This window comes from Grammomys surdaster, unplaced genomic scaffold (assembly GCF_004785775.1).
Source record: "Grammomys surdaster isolate TR1022 unplaced genomic scaffold, NIH_TR_1.0 191, whole genome shotgun sequence".
In the NCBI taxonomy this organism is placed as follows: domain Eukaryota; kingdom Metazoa; phylum Chordata; class Mammalia; order Rodentia; family Muridae; genus Grammomys; species Grammomys surdaster.
In genome coordinates this window covers 4824116-4841255 of record NW_021604636.1, presented here as the reverse complement: position 1 = coordinate 4841255, position 17140 = coordinate 4824116, and the positions used below count along the sequence as shown (strand labels likewise).

Below are 17140 nucleotides of genomic sequence, written 5' to 3'. Positions count from 1 at the left end.
AGAGAGAGAGAGAGAGAGAGAGAGAGAGAGAGAGAGAGAGAGAGAGAAATAAATAAATATATAAAACCACAACAACTCTTGGTGTTCAATAAAAAATAAATCTTCATAAACAGAATAAGTAAACAAGCCATAAAAATTAAGGACATCTGTATGAAATATCCTCACTTCTACAAGTTCAAAAGAGGAATACACAGGAATAAGGCATTGAAGCCATGAAGAGTGAATGGCTGCCATCTGCTCATTGGTGGTTTAAATCACCTAACTTCTGTTTTCAGACCTTCACAGTGAAGTAAGTGGGTAACACACCTACAGACTAGGTCATCTGGAAGTTGTCTAATAGAGCCCCACTGTCTTACAGGAGACAACCATAAGACACAGAGAGATGAGAATGACTTAAAAATTGCATTGCTGGTTCTTGGGCAGACCCCAAATAAAGCTCAAGTCATTTAACCCCTGAGACTGTAAAATTTGCACACACCAGACTAAGATGGTCGCTGACGTGCCATCCAGCTCCGAGTTTCTATAATTGTGCTCTAGTTTAATATGTGCTCTTCCACATTCTCATTCACAACCCCCATCTCTGTGAATGCATATGAATTTCAAATTTTTGAAAATAAGATGCCATTTGACAATCTCCCCAGGGATCTGACTTGAAATCAGAAAAGGAAAGGAACATCTGATCTCAAGCTAAACTGAAAAACAGATCGTATACTGGGCAGTGTGCCTTAAGCTTGCAAAGTTCTCCACCCATGGGGAAATTTCAGATATTCTATTGGCCAAAAATCTCACTTTGATGTTTAGCGTCCCACTGTGAGCTTCAGCCAGGGGAATTGCATTGTGGAGCTCTTGCAGATTTTCAAGGAGAACATATCAAATGTTTATGTACTAAAGAACTGCAAGTTGCCAGGCTGAAAGGTTGACTGCTTGAAAATCATCTTGGTAGTCTCATCAAGACTGTTATTGTCTACTCCTAAGACCAATTAGAAGATATTTTAAAAAGACCCCGTTCGTTTCCGCTAACAGCCTCTGTACCTTGGGCCCCATATATGTATCAGTTCTACCTTGCTTGCGTCCTCACACTTGGACACCCGGGAAGACCTGGAAAACACTTTATCTTTCTTGCAGTTATTATGTCACATAGAACAGTACCTAGCAATGAGGCAGAAATTGATCAGAAAGGGTGATGCTCTCAGAGGAAGGACATTTGGAGCTGCATTGCAGTGGGAATCCTGGCAGCCAGAGGGCAAAACATGATCACCAGGCACAGGAAGGCAAGGATACAATGAATATGTAAGGGTCTAGTAAAGATAATGAGGCAGAAGACATTCTTTACCTGGTTTTCAATTTTGTATCAAGTTAATGTCCTAATATCACTTTTGACTGACATGGTAATGCTGCCTAAGTTTTCTCTATGGAGTGCAATTTAGCTGTGTAATGACATAAACAATGGCAGTCTCCAAATCCAACTGCATGTCTCTTTATGACTGGAAAGCCATCTGAGCTGCCATTTTTGGGTTTTATGAGTCACTAATGTCATAAAAGATGGAGAAAGGGATGTATTATAAAAGCTGTCATCTACAAATTCCCACTTTGCTTATACCAGAACTATCTTATTACTTTTTGCTAGATTTTTTTCTTTTTTTACTAATTTTTTCATACAATATATTTTGATCATACTTTTCTCCAGATTCTTTCTACCTCTCTATGAACCCAACTTGATGTTTGAAGTTCTCTCTCTCTCTCTCTCTGTCTCTCTGTCTCTCTGTCTCTCTGTCTCTCTCTCTCAAAAATTACAAAAATGAAAATAAAAGTTAACAAATAAGACAAAAAGTAGACAACAACATCAAAACTATGGAATTTGTTTTGTGTTGATCAACTATTCTCGGGCATAGGGCCTGTCCTGGAGTGTGGCTGAAAAACTCACTGTCACTCCACTGGAGAAAAGGTCCCTTTTCTGAGTATCAGTTGCAAATAGCTTTTTGATTAGAAGTTTTAATAATCTTCAAAGGCAGACAAGTAGGAGTAGTGGTATTTAATCAAAACTAGACTTTCAACCAATTTGTCATCTCCAACTAAAATGATATTGTTTTACCTGGTCGAAAATATCTGAAAATTAAATAGTTGTGAAAAAGCAGGAGACATACACATACATTTACATATAACCAAAAAACCAGTGGTTTGAATAGATTTACTATAAAAAAGCTAAATGGGTCATATGGTTGCAGGAGATAAATCTTATCTTAGCTATTGTTAAGATGTTAATAGTAATTGTTTGATCTGGGAATATCTTTATTTGGATACTTTTCAATTTGGTGGACTTCAACATCAAGAAATTTTAAATGGTGAAAAAAAAAAAAAGAAATGATTAAAGCCCAAATCAAACTGTTCTGCAAGGTTCCAATCCCCATCTTGGCAGACTGAAGGGCTCTTAGGAGTAGGCTTGGTTTCTGCAGCTCATTTGCATTTTTCTATATATGCCTTTCAGGCTATAGAGTTCTGTAAATACTTCTTGCCTAATGGTGGTATTGAAACTGAAAAGAGACTCCAAATCCATTAGACCAACTGAGACCATGTTTTTAAAAAGCAGGTCTTGGTTCTTCCCTGAACATTTAAATAAGGAGATGACCAAAAAAAAATTGTTCTTTGCTTGAGAAAAGGGGCAGTAGACCAGAAGAGGCTTTTAAATACCTCTGCAAGCCATGTAATTATTCTTATTTTTTATATAACAGCAAAGAGGGTATCATATTAAGATGAGTAACTATACTAATCCATTTCCTCAATTAGCCAGAGTGAGTTTTCTAAAGTACAAATCTGATCGTGTCATTTCCTGTAAAATCCTTCAGGGATTTCCTTCAGTCATCAAAAATAGTTCTAAGCTCTTTTAAATGGTTACCTAGTTGTTGTTGCCCCCTTTTCAGTCCCCAACTCCTTCCCAAGGTTATCCATCCTCCCTAGGATGCAGCTCTGTTCTAATCAGTTGAAGTGAAATACTTTCAGATTGTTATTAGCACTTTGTGTTCTCTGCCTGGAAGCCAACATATACTCTTTCTTCAATCTTCTTATACACTCATGTTTTCCTTTTAACTGTTAACTATTTCATGTAGTTTACATTAAAAATAATATATAAATGGCAATTATTCCTTCTTTAATTAAGAGTTACTTAACACTCTAAGCATTAAAGAAAGGATTTTGTTATTTTTAAAAACCATCAGTTTTAAATCTATGTATCCAGACAATGGCTGTTGTAACTCCTTTCTCCTGCATATTTCTAATGTGGTGGGTTCCCTCCTTAAAATAGTCGCATTCCCATGCGTTTTTTTTTTTAAAATTTTTATTACATTTTTATTTCCATAAATAGGACATCTATATTTTCTATTTGAAATTAGAAAATTTAAATATCTTCTCTATATAAAATGCATAATAGTAGTTGAATAAACAGGTGAATATGTCATAGGAAGTTTGTGCTGTTCTGTGCATTGACATATATTTCAAATTACATACTGTCAGTAACAAGATCATGTAGTCTTAAACCCAAATCAGAGCCAGAAGTCTTAGAGGTAAGCTACATTAATGTAGTGGTGTTTTACCCATTCTGAAGGTCGTAGATGTAGTATGTCGCTGTGTATGAATATCGCCAGAGCTGTTAGGAAGAGAGGCAAAGACAAGATGAAGCTTTAAAAGCTCATTCAAGTAACATGCAATGACAGCGCCTCACTGCGCTCTAGGGCAAATCTGTTTCAGCGCAAAGCAGGGTTTCTTGCACATCTACTGTATACTTGTGTGCTGTTTGTCCAGGTCCCAGAGGGCACCTCAGTGTTATCTCAACTTCACTCCATTAAAACACATACCCAAAATCATTTCATAGTATAAAAAGCTCATCTTTGACACACTTTGTCCTCAGAATGTTTCTCTGGATTGAGAGCTCCCCTGTGATGTTCACAGCCACTAGGGTCTGCAGAAGTCTCTGGAAAGGATACTACTCTTTAAAATTGGTCAGTGTGAATTTCACCCAACAGTCTGTTACAAAATGTCTTCCTTTCTTTGGCCACATATATATAAATCATGGAACTTGGAAATTAAGTAGGAGCATTTGTCTTAATAATCCTCCTGAACAAAGCCATCTCTTATCTCCTTGAGTATGTGCTGGGTTCAGTGAATAAAGCAAGCATTGTTTTGGATTCTATTTCTTAAAGGGCTTTCAATCCCTTGATATGCTTCACTAGGCTGAAATGCATATTTCTGGGGATTTAAGACATAAGGACCTGGGCTCCTGGAGAGTAAGCCCCTGACTGAGCATGCTGGTAGTGGTCAGAATGACTTTCCCGTCTGAATAGAGAAGGAGAACTTACTAGGAAACTTCATCTCAGAGAAGATCTGCAAAATGTAGTCAAAAGTTTCATGATCTCAGGAGAACTAGTAGAATTTTAATTTGAAAGTAAATGAGTCGCTTTGTGCTTATGTCACACATGAAGGGAGAAGTAAAATCATTATTAGTTATCTACTACTTACTCATAGATGTCAGTCACACTAAGGGATTGGACTTTCAAATATACAATTTGAGCTCTCTTCCTTGCTATGTTGACTGTATATACCTGTTTGATTCTATGACTTAATAAGCTACACATTGATTCTTTCATTTATAATATCAGTATAGTTTGGGGGGCGTGGTTAAACTGAGCAAGAATTAACCAATGTGTTATGGTGTCTAAGAGTTCTCAAAATACCAGCATAATTCTTCTGTTTCTGATGTATATCAGTATCCCAAAATAAAATTTCCTTACCTTAGAAAAAAAAGTGTTTTCTGCTACTTGAGAATAACCAGACACTCAGACTAAAAAACTATGTTCAATTATTGTCTGTGCTTCAGCTACGCTTTATAGATTTATTGATTTTTTTTACATATTTAAAGATAGATGTAGATTCCTACTGGTAGGTACCTCCTCTCCTTTCTTATGCAAATTTAAATTTTTAAATACACTATTCTGCATATTAATGGGAGAAATGAATATATATATGTGTGTGTATTTATCAAAATTAAATAGTTGATACCTTTGAATAATCACTTTCTAGATATACAAATTGCCGATCAGGTGACAAACCATAATCTGTAGCATTCACACTTTTCTGAAACATGAAGAAGGTAGTTAGAACACAGAAAAACACCAGTCACAGCTTTTTCATTCTAAAGCGATACCATATCATCGATAGGCTCACATACATTTTCAGCACGATTTCAAAAAGTAGATACCATCCCAAGTGCAAAGGAGGGAAACTACTAGACACTATGGGAGGATGTAATAAAAATTAAAAAAAATCAAAAGCATATAATATTAAATCTTGCAGATGACTGACAGGGCAAATGAGAAAGTTATAGAAGTGATTCGGTATAATACTGCAAATGCATGAAGGGAGGGGTGATGGGATTGAAACGAGAGAATAAGTTACAGAGACTACAGGGCTAGCCTTTAAGCTCAGTTTGAAAGATTAGTAAGCTTTAGATGAAGCAGGCTTGAAAAACCAGGAAGATAATACAACATGCACCAAACATCACAGCTACCCTTAATTGGACATTTATTCTATGTTAAGAAATGTCCTAGCCGGGCGGTGGTGGCGCACGCCTTTAATCCCAGCACTTGGGAGGCAGAGGCAGGCGGATTTCTGAGTTCGAGGCCAGCCTGGTCTACAGAGTGAGTTCCAGGACAGCCAGGGCTACACAGAGAAACCCTGTCTCGAAAAACCAAAAAGAAAAAAAAAAAAAAGAGTCAAAGAAATGTCCTAAGTACTTTACAATGTTATTTGATTCAATTTTTATGTTAACCTAAAAAGTATTATTGGTCTCGCTTTGTAGTAGAAGAAACTGAGGCATAACAAGCTGGGGTTATTATATTACCCAAAGTTTCATACTAATGACAGGAGCTGAATCTCTGTTCACTTGACTCTAGGTTCCTAATTTATATCTGATGCCATATAGGTCCACAGAGGGGAAAAAGATGGAGTAGAGCAGAAGAAGAAGGCAGTGGTTGAGTGTGTTTAGAGGAAGGCACAGGAGATAGAGTGGGAAAAAGGGCTGTATCCAGAACACCACTAAGAATTTGAATGTGGTCTTGGGTCAGTGGGGTGCTTGCAAAGGTTTCTGAGAGAGTCGGACGATGCTGATACATACCATGGTGCTATTACTCAAAATGATATATGATTCTCCTGTTTCAATATTATAAAATACTATGTTATCATCCTCAGACTGATGAAGATATTCTTGTTCTTTAAATACAAAAGAAAGCAAAACATAAAGTGATTGTTCTTAAAGATGATATTTGCAACAAAAGAACCCCCTCTGCTTCACAGATGTACCTTGTCTTCCTCCCCGTCCAGTACATAGAAGCTGGTGATGGGAAGGAAGAAAATGTGCTCCTTCTGCATCTCATAAAGACAGCACATTTGCTAGAGCATCCCTGTTCTAACTTATTCAGGGTGCTCATAAATAACATTTCATTTTGTCTGAGCTACGAAAGGGACAAATGGCAAGTTTCCTTTACAATAATGAAAATAAATGTATTTGGCCTTTGTTTTGATCTAGCACAACAAGTATTTCACATAAATTTTTTTTTTAAAGGCAATACTCTGTCTTGGTAAATGACCCTTTATATACACAAGTGTAATATCATCTACGTATACTCATCACTTCTTTGACCATGCTCTGATTACAAGACCTAGGAGTATCAATTCTCTAACCCTTGAAGGCATTGTCGTCAGGAGGGAACTGTCTTGTCCTTGGATTGTTAAGAATAATGATGGACACTCCAACTTGGTCAAATTCTCTTGATTTCCCCTAAATGGGGACCTGCTACTCACTCTCATGAGCAGTGTCATTCACTGACAATATTCCCACACAGCCCTCCTAACTTCTGCTTTCCTGCTAAAGTAGCTTCATAACAATTGTGCAAGACCAGAATGAATGATGGTATTAAAAAGTTACATAAACATTCCTAAGAATCCATCTCTTTGTTTCAACTGGTGAGCAGTAGCCCCAGCTATTATAAAAGAACTTTAACACTGACAAGAAAAGAATATATATTTTGCAAACATCTGAAAAAAAAAATGATCCGTTTACCTGAAATCCAGTTAGGAAAATATGTTTTATATGAGAATGTTCCATTTAAAATATCCTTCAGGGTAAGAGCTCTCCTTGTATTTCCTTCAGGGTTGTAAACTTAGGGGGAGGAAGAAACATACAATTAACAACAAGGTTAATTGCCTAACTAAGTTCTAAACGTGTTCTTTATCTGTTCATGCTCAGGTGATGGTAAGCTCTCTACCATTCTAAAGTGCCTGTTTAACTCCTGAGTAGAGACTGAGTTTGCTGATAGTCATGGGCAAGTGGGGGGAGGGTAAGTGAGGGGATTGTGTAGAGGAAGGTGAAGATGGCAAAATTGCTGGGACGTTATTTTCCAGCAGTAAAATAAAACCGTCAAGGACTTCTAGGACAGAAGTAAAGTTCCAACAACTTTGGACCTTACATAAGTGACTCTAGCAGCCAGGCTCAGATGCATCGCTAAGCTTCTCAAACCCTTCTCTGCACTCGGCCATATTTCCTTACTTGCAAAGCCTTGGCTTGGTTTTCTATTCATTTTCAAGGATACATTTTAGAATCACACTTGGTTGAATGAGATCAGCCAGAATTCTTACCCTCTGAAATTTTAAGAAGGGCAGTAGCTAATTCAGACAACTTTCTTAGTCCTGATACACACCTTTACAAAAAGAGACTGGACAAGGAGTACCACATTGAGTATCATAAAATTTTATGTAAATTCATGGAGAGGTTAACCTTATATAGCTCACAAACCACATGTAAATTTCTTCTACATGTGAACCCGTCTAAGCAGTTAGTTATATTTTTTAGCATGGCTTTCTTTCCTCCTCAGAAGCTCATTAGAGAGGCCTAAAGCAGCCAGGTTAAGCCATGTGAGCAATAAGGCAATGCCCTCCCAATGCCCCTTCATGGGTGGATCTGCTTCTACCCTCCCTACCTCCCACCTCCTCCTTCTCCAGGCCACCACTTAGAACCTCAAAGTTACAGGAAAGCCCAATACCTCAAAATAGCATTTATGAGTCTGGCATTCACCCAGGTGAAAATAAAGCTGTTAAAGATGAGAACCATAATATTATCCTTCTGCTAACAGTCTTGCATAGCTTGCCACGACTCTCATTATAAAGATAAAATTCTAAACATGGACTACAGGTTCTGGCAGGTCTAGGACAGCCTCTCCCACCAGTCTTTCCTGCTCTTCTCTCATTACTTTCTTGACCCCAAACAAGCTGGGTTTTTATTTCTAGCCCAGAAACACCTGCACTAGTTACTTTTCTGTTGCTGTGATAAAGTGCTGTCACCAAGGCAATTTAAGGAAGACTGTTTGGTTTTATGATTCCAAAGGGATGAGAGCCCGTTGTAGCAGGAAAGGATGTCAACAAGTTACAGGATGGCAACAGGACCAGGTAGCTGAGACCTCACACTTTTAAATAAAAGCATGAAGAAGAGAGCACAAACTAGAAGTCACATGAGGTTTTAATCTCAAAGCCCAACCCTAGTGACAAACTTCCTCCAGCAAGGCTGCAGCATCTAAACCACCTCAAACAGAGCCACCTACTGGGGAACATATATTCAAATGCAGGAGACTATGGGGGAACTTTTTAAAACCAGCACAACACTCCTGTCTCTTTGGAGGGCTTCTGTACCTCTTTCTACCCTCCTTCTTATGATTTCCATTTAGGCTTCAATGCTTTATTTTATTCTTTTACTTCTGAGAAGCCCTCCCTGACCCTCTCCTTCAAGTCAGGTTATGTTGTCACAATTACAAAGCATATGCTATTTTATTTTAGAGATAGTGTCTTTGAAATTAATTATAAGTACATTTGGGTGACTTTTATGAGTGGCTCTATAACTCCTATGCAACCCAAACCATTGCCATAAACCTGAAGACCCCAACTTATTTTATTTGTCATTATATCTTTGGTGTCTAGAATATACAGACATTTGTAAATATGAAATTTGAGGATTTGAGCTCAGGTTTCCATGATCACACACGAGCAGAATAACTGTCTCCTCAGCCCAGTAGTAATCTTTAAATAATGTACCCCCTTACAGATGTGTCTCTCTCTGTGTGTGCCTTGTATGTGTGTGTGTCTGTCTGTCTGTCGGCACACACACACAAACACACACACACACACACACACACACACACACACACACACACCAGAATTTAATGTTCATGTTTTCCTTTATCTTCTGTCTTATTTCCTGAGAAAAGGCTTCTCAGAGAACCTGAGTCTGCTGCTCTGGCTGTCAAGTCTCCAATATCCTTCTGCCTCTACTCCTCTACAACATTGAGGTTGCAAATGCTTGCCACCCATGTCTGACCTTCATGTGGGTGCTAGGAATCCAGACTTTGGTCCTCAGTTTTATAAATATCTTACTCACTGAGGCATCTAGCCAGTTCCTTCAAGAATTATTTAGATTAGTGTTTCCCAAGAAACTTGATCCCTGGAGTTTTTTGTTTGTGCAATTGTTGAACATGAACTAAAGCGAAGTTCTGTCCTTGCAGATCTAGCTGAGGCTATTGTGCAGTGCACAAAGTGAAAGTGCACAACTGCACTTGTATTTTAGTGTAACTGAATCCACATTTACTTTTGGACTGCCCCTTAACTAACACATCACAGTTAGGATTGTAAATAAAATCAGTACCAACATTGCGCCTATGGCCAATTTTCCAAAAGATTTTAAAAACTCAGACATTTTCTCTTTCATATCATTATTGGTCACCTGATGCTTATTCAGTTTCTCAGGAATATGCCCAGGGCTTGTTATTCTCTTTTGAAATCTTGAAATTACAAGATACAGAAAGGTTGTGCTTGATAGAATATTTCATATGATTTCCTAGTTAGTCACTTATGTATATGGGCATACAGTAGTTTTTAATGCCAAATCTATTTAGAGAACTTGACGTATGTCATATTATGGCTCAAAATATCAGTAAAGTGTTTAAATAGCATTAATCATATTACTAATTGCCATAATGAGAGCAGTACTTATCTCCAACAAGCATGATGTACATACAACATGTATGTGTGCAGACACAGGATAAGGCTCATGGCACAGACTGGGGTAGTAAGGTCATTTCTAACCTCGTGGTACCTTTGAAGGCTAAGAGTATGCAAAGCGTAGCTATGTTGATGTTAGACTGGGCTCAGTTACATCCATCTCCGGTGGAACAGGGAGAATTTAAATGAGGTGTTCTGTTCCACGTGGGATTTGCTAAGTGCCCTTACCTCAGTGTATATCACATCTCTACTTTAGGAGATTGAATCAAATTTCATTGGAGTGGAAATAAAACAACAGAGACCGTGAGTATAACATCAGGACATGCACCATCCGCTAGCATTTGTCACCTAATCCATCCTTGGAACTGCAAAAGTGTCACTGGAGTTGGGCTTATTCACTACTTCATTATTGAACATGTGTATTTTTCATGTCTGGTTATGAGTTCCATAAGGCATAAGACTCCAACTATGGATCCAGAAGTCATGCTTGATTTTTCTTACTAATATGTGCACTGCTTCTACAAAAAGCAGAGACACAAGAAATATCTTTAGATAATAATAATAATAATAATGAATAATAATAATAAAAACTTAAGTATCAATACTGTTACCTAGTTTTTGATCACTCTCCCTCAAAAACATACCCATTCATATTATAATATATATACATATACATACACACATACATAATCCTTCACTTTTGTGTTACTTCATTTAAATATTTTCCCTAATTGGTCCTCGGAGTCATCTGGAGTGCTACTTAAAAGATAGACTTTTATGCCAGGTAGCACTGTTCTATAATCCTAACCATTCTGAGATAAGGAGATAAAAATTGCAGGCCTATATAGTCTACTGAATTCATTCAGTCAGCCTAGACAACTTAATGAGATACTATATCAAAATAAAAAGTAAAAAGGAAAGGACCATGGATATAACTCAGAGGTTGAGCACTTTTCTAACATGGACAAGGTATGGGGTTTGCTCTTCAGTACCGCAACAGACAAAGAAAACAAGTTTCCAAAGCCCAGCATGGCCACTTCTACCTATCATCCTAGCACTAGGCAGGCCCAGGCAGGGAATTCTTATGCCTTTGTGACTAGCCCAGGCTACAAAGTGAGTTTCAGGCTAGCTTGGGTTACAGTGTGGAACCCTGTCTCAAGTAAAAAAATAGAAATGTAAAATTAAAAATAAGCAAGAAGACACAAACATTTAAAGCAGGCCAGCACAATTTAAAACGAAATTCTTAGTTTTTCTCAAATTCAAACTCACTGACTCTGTGTGAGGTCTGGTAGTTGGTAATGTTTCCCACGCTTCTGGATGATTCTTGTTTTAATTCTTTTAATTCTTTTTAATTCTTGTTTGCTTGTTTACAAACTTCTAAGAGCTTATAAAGTTGTATAGCAATCTGCCTGTTACAGAGAATAGTTTCTGCCAGACTAAATAGTGATCATAGCTCTCGGGAAATGGGGATGATTTCTGCCAACATTTATGTTCCTGTAAAATGACCCTATATGCATTGTCCACAGTGGGAGCTCCTTCAGGTGTAAACCACTTCACAGATCCCAAAGAAGAGAAGACAAGGCAAGGCAAGCTGGTGATTCTGCTCCAGTTAAATGGATGATCACAGGGAAAGCACCCTGGTCATCGATTGTGGCTTGTGTGTGTGTGTAAAACAGTATAAAATATATATGAAAATAAACATACTAAACAAGTTTGATCACTGTTGCATTAAAACATTTCATTATTCAAACGATTGGATGAATAAGTGGATTTTATAATCATTTTCCAAACAACGGCTGATGCTGGAATATAATCATTAGCTGATTTTAGAATGGAGGCTTTGCATTTGTGGTTCCAAACTCTGTTGGCTTCAAAGAAATAAGAGTGCAATTGTCAAAGAATATCTGTCTGCTCTACACAACTGACACTTGCCCATTTAACACTTCATCCTTGGCTGTGCCACAAATTCAATTTGGCCCATCTTTAGCATGGTTACTCATACAGCACTTAAATGACCTAATTAGCTATGCTTTAATTATTTGAATTTTCAACATATTAAGTGAAGCTGGAAGTTAGTTCAATTATGTATCTAAGAAATTACGAATCTTGAAATGATTCAGAAGCAAGTAATGAGCTGCTGTCGCCCTCTTTCTGAAAACTTTGTGTCTTTATGAGGCTGTGTCTGCCTTTTAATTGACTAATCCTAAAAGATTGAGAGTGTTTATCAGAGTAGAAACATCCAAGCTTTATGCTCGCATTTGTCAGGAAACATGCGGAGGAGCGGGCCATATTAAGTAGGCACACAATGACGAACAGATCTTTTTGTTCTCATTTTCATGAATGAGTTGGGACTGATGCCACAAGGCCACTCTGTGGAGGCCAAATGGCCCCAGAACACTGTTCCCATAGTCTAGCCAGCTTTGTGAAGAGCTGTTTTAATGGAGGCTCTATTCTAAGCATCACATGGGTCATGCTTATTTTTGGAGTAGGTCCACAGGAATACATTCAGGAAATAGCTGAGTGAGTCTCAAGCAATTTTCTGTCAGGAACAGGATATGTTACAACTTACTAAGTTTCTACAAGCTGCAAGCACTCTCACACATGTGCCTATTAAGTCTTCATAGCGGCCCTCTGAGATGCCTACTGTTGTGAACACTGCTTGCAAGTTAGGAATTGAAAACTAGAGAGGCCAACTAACAAGCTTAATGCATTGCAAACTTGGACTTTAAATCCATCCGGTTATAGAGGCCGAGTACTTTACCGTTATAGTTTAACATGAAAGCACACTTGTAGTAAAACAATAACAAATATAAAATCTAGAACAAGAGACAAACAACACAGAAGACATTGAATAGTCATGCTTCAAAGCATAGATGAAAAGAAACCTGAGCTGTTTGGGAGCAAAGGGCTTTCTAGTTTAGAGCACTTGCTGAGTGGTTAAAGAGGCGAGTAGCTCTTCATCTCAGAGGGTAGCACCTATACTGAGTAACAAGTCCTTCAAAGGAAGCATCAAGATTTCCCACTGTAAACTGTTTTAAGATCATGGGACATGGGCAGCATAGAGTCTAAGCAGGCATGCAAGAGGCTTGTGGGGATTGATAAACGCAAAAACATCCTTGTCTGTTTTTAAGAGTGAGTCTCCTTTAGTGGCACATCTCCTTCTAACTCCTGTTTGAAATTGTGATGTAGCTCCTTTATTGCTACCGCATAGGACACGAGGAAGAGCTACGTTCAGAAATCATATCATTATTTGAGGATAATACACATTTTGGGGGACCCACCCCTAGGACCACTACCAAACTTGAACCCCATTTCTATAAACTCCAGTCCTGTCTGTGAAACTTGTTAACATCTTCATGTAACAACGAACTAGAGGAATAGCTCAATGGTAGAGTGGTTACACATAGACACACAGAGATGGAAAGAGAGGAGGGAGAAGGAGAAGAAGAGGAGAAAGGGAAAATATGAAAAAAAGGAAAAAGGAAAGAAAGAATAAGTAAAATGAAATAATCACAATGCTCCTTATCTAGATCCTGCACCATAAGTGGTACTGCGTGCCCTCTACAAATCCTCCATTGAAATGATTGGGAGTGACCCTTGACCTTCACTTTTTCCTTAGTCTTTGTTTAGCAGTCAGGCCTGAAAAGTCCAATTGCTATGGTCCCCGTACTCTGCTTTCTTGCGTTTTCTCTGTGCACTGTGTCTCAGAGGATGGTTTACATTCCTGCTATTTCCTTGCTGGTATTCCCCTGTGGTTTTGGTTTGCAGTTTTCTAATGATGGATTCTGCTGAGCACCATCCACAAGCTTGATAGGCACTTGCTAATTTTCTCTGTACATCCTTAGACAGACTTTCAACCATGTATTCTCCTCTTTGTTATGAGTTGCTAAAAGTCCTTGTAGACCCTAATCTCAACTTGTTCGTTGGATACACTCTTCATAAATATGTCTTCCCACTTTGTGAGCAGGATTTTTCACTATTGTGATCTTATTCTTGGCAACTTAAATGAGTTAACTTTTGAAAAGTTTCAATTTACCAGTTTTTGTCTTTTGCGGTTTACATTATTGGTCATAGTTTAGAAATTAACACTCAGCCCAAGGTCCTAGGATTTTCCCTGAGTTTCTAGAGTTTGAATAATTTGGTCTTTTATTTAGGTCTTTGGTCCAATTAAGAATTAATTTTTGCAGGGCATGAGGGTAGCATTCATTCTTTTGCACATGAACATCCAATTGTTCCAACTGAAGTTTCTGTTAATATTTGCCCCACCTGATTTGTCGAGTTAGCTACAAAATTAATTAAATGTTATTTCTTGTGGGGTGTGTGTGTGTGTGTGTGTGGGGTGTGTGTGTGTGTGTGTGTGTGTGTGTGTGAGAGAGAGAGAGAGAGAGAGAGAGAGAGAGAGAGAGAGAGAGAGAGAGAGAGATCATGATGAATTTGAATTTGTAGAGGTCAGAAAACTTTTGAGAGTCAACTCTGGAATTCTACCTTGTTGAGGCAGAGCTTCTCTTCCCTGTTCTGCAGCAAGATATCTGGCCAGTGAGCTCTGAGATGATTCCTTGTCTCCTTGCAGGAGTCCTGGGCATACAGATACATACCACTGCACCCTGTTTCTCATGTGAGATCCTTCATCAGGTTATCAATCAGGTTATCAAATGTGGATTGCCAGGCTTCGAGGTCAGAGCTTCTATCCACTGAGCCATCTTCCATCATAAAGCTTTATTTCTGTACTATGTTATTCTGTACATTCATACATCTGCTTTTGTGCTAGTAATATGATATCTTTATTGAAATTATTTCTGATGTATGAAGTACACATCCTTGTGGTTTTTCAGTAATGTTCAGCTATTTTATGAGCTTGAGGATCAATTTATCAATTTCTGTTAAAACTATGTAGAATATAAATATAGATTTCAAGTTATAGATACATTTAGAGATTTTTGCCATGTAAAAGTCTTGTTTTCTGGCCACTGAACTTGGGATAGTTCCCCATGTATGTCTATCTTCTTTCTGCGACTTTCACTGGTAGTGTATATACTATGGGTTAATCATGGTTGTCAAATTTGATTGGATCTGGAACGAACTAAGGATGTGGTTCTGAGCATGTCTGTGATGGTAGTTTTTGAAGGACTGACTGAGAAAGGAAATCCTTCTCCTGAAATAGCCACCATCACCTTCAAGGATGGTTCACATATAAAGAAGTCTGGGGGGAAAGTAGTACTCCCTTTTTGCCTGCCCACCTTCTGTTCTTGCATGTGTGTGCATCTACTGCTTTACTACTACCACTGCCATCACCATAGTTACTGTCATTGAACCCAAACTTTTCTATTTCCAACATGGTCTGAAAACTAGCAGTTCTACAGAAATCCAACTGGGAATGCTTAAACATCCAGCCATGTATACTCAACAGCCATCAAACTCTCAGCCTCTCCAACATGAAGAGAGTTATTGCTGGACTTTTAGGACTATGTCACTAGAGCCAAGCTAATAAATTGTCCTCATAAATATGTCTTCCTATGTTGATTCTGTTGTTTACTTGTCCTGGGTTTTGAGAGTGAGTCTCCAATATAGCTGGGCTGGAATTGGCTAAAAAGACTAGGGTAGCCTCAAACTTACAGCTATTCTTCCGCCTCTGTATCTCCAGTGCTTTGATTGTAGGTATGTGCTGCTATGCCTTTTCTCTTGTATATTTCCATTTTTACAAAAATGATCAAGATATTCTAAATTTCCTTATCTATACTTTGTGTCCTTTTGTTCTTTTATTTTTCAGTTAAGAAAGCTTATTATATTCATTTTAAAATGTTAAAACAACCTTAAATTCTTGGGAGAAATCCCATGGTTCTGATGCATAATCTTTTAAAATATCACTGAATTTGGTTTACTATCATAATTTGTTGAGAATGTTAGGATTTATAGTCATAAAGTATATTAGACTATATTTCTTTCTTCTTGTCTTCTTTTGTTTTGCTTATTTTAATATCATACAACACTGGTGTCTAGAATATAGAATGATTTGGGAACTCTCTCTCTGTCAAAGTCATCTGTGCTTAGTAGATTTTGGGGAAGGGGGAGTGTTAAAAGTACTAACTCAATCTCTTTTTCTTTAGAGTTTTGAGACAAGGTCACAGTTTACAGGGCAGGCCTGTGTTGCTGAACTTTAGACTCATGACTGGGACCCTCTGGTCAGGGTCCTGGGGTTGCACACACATGACAACACACCAGATCACTCAGTTTCTTTAACTATTATAGTATCATTCCAGTCTTCTATTTACTTCTGGGAGAGTGAGTTTTAATGTGTAAAATTTCTGGAGAAGCTTATCTCATCTAACCTGCCTAGATGCTTATTTGCTTCGTTTTCATTTTGGCCATGTGAGTGTTTTAACCAATTCCTTTAAAAAATACTCAGCACATTAACTTTTCTGCCAAATACAAAGTCATGGATTGCATAAATTCAATTCAGATCTTAATGTTATTCTTCTAATTCTTAATAGGAATAAAGATGAATAAAGATTATGAGTTGTTACATCATTTCAATCAATTCAGTAGGATATAAAAATAAGCAATAAGCTCTTTTCCTTGAGTATTATGAGTATTAAGGAAAGGGGAGATTTTTGTATTTGATTAATTAATCTATAAAGAGACCATTTCACTTTGTACCTACTGTGTTGATTTGATTTCTACTATACTTGAGTTGTACCTACTGGGTTGACTTCTACTATACTTAAATCCCAGTTGGACCTTCTGTGGCTTTTCCACGTCCTCAACTTGAACTTCAGAGCACGATTAGCATTTTTTCAAGGTGTGTCTGTGGTTAGATGTCCCTGTGGAAGGTGGACAAGAATTTTCTTTGGAAACCTGAGGCAGATAAACTTCTTTGGATTACATAATTATCTAAAGCTTTTGACTATTTTTATAAAATTACTGAGAACTTGGCAATATTCAAAGGGAGTTTGTTAAGACTCATTTTCTGTTTTAGAGTAACAATTAGAGAAATGTGATCTACAACTTTGATTTACATACATTCCACTCAGAAATCCTTTTATGCCCATGA

The 17140-nt window shown here is 37.8% G+C and overlaps 1 protein-coding gene across 1 annotated transcript in view; it reads right to left on the bottom strand.

Moving 5' to 3' along the window:
* Positions 1–17140, bottom strand: part of Fap (fibroblast activation protein alpha) — a 73544-nt gene that overhangs the window by 46992 nt on the left and 9412 nt on the right. The window contains 5 exon segments of the mRNA XM_028769144.1: positions 1925–2000; positions 3588–3640; positions 5050–5124; positions 6164–6258; positions 7109–7207. Coding sequence (XP_028624977.1) covers positions 1925–2000; positions 3588–3640; positions 5050–5124; positions 6164–6258; positions 7109–7207 — 398 coding nt within the window.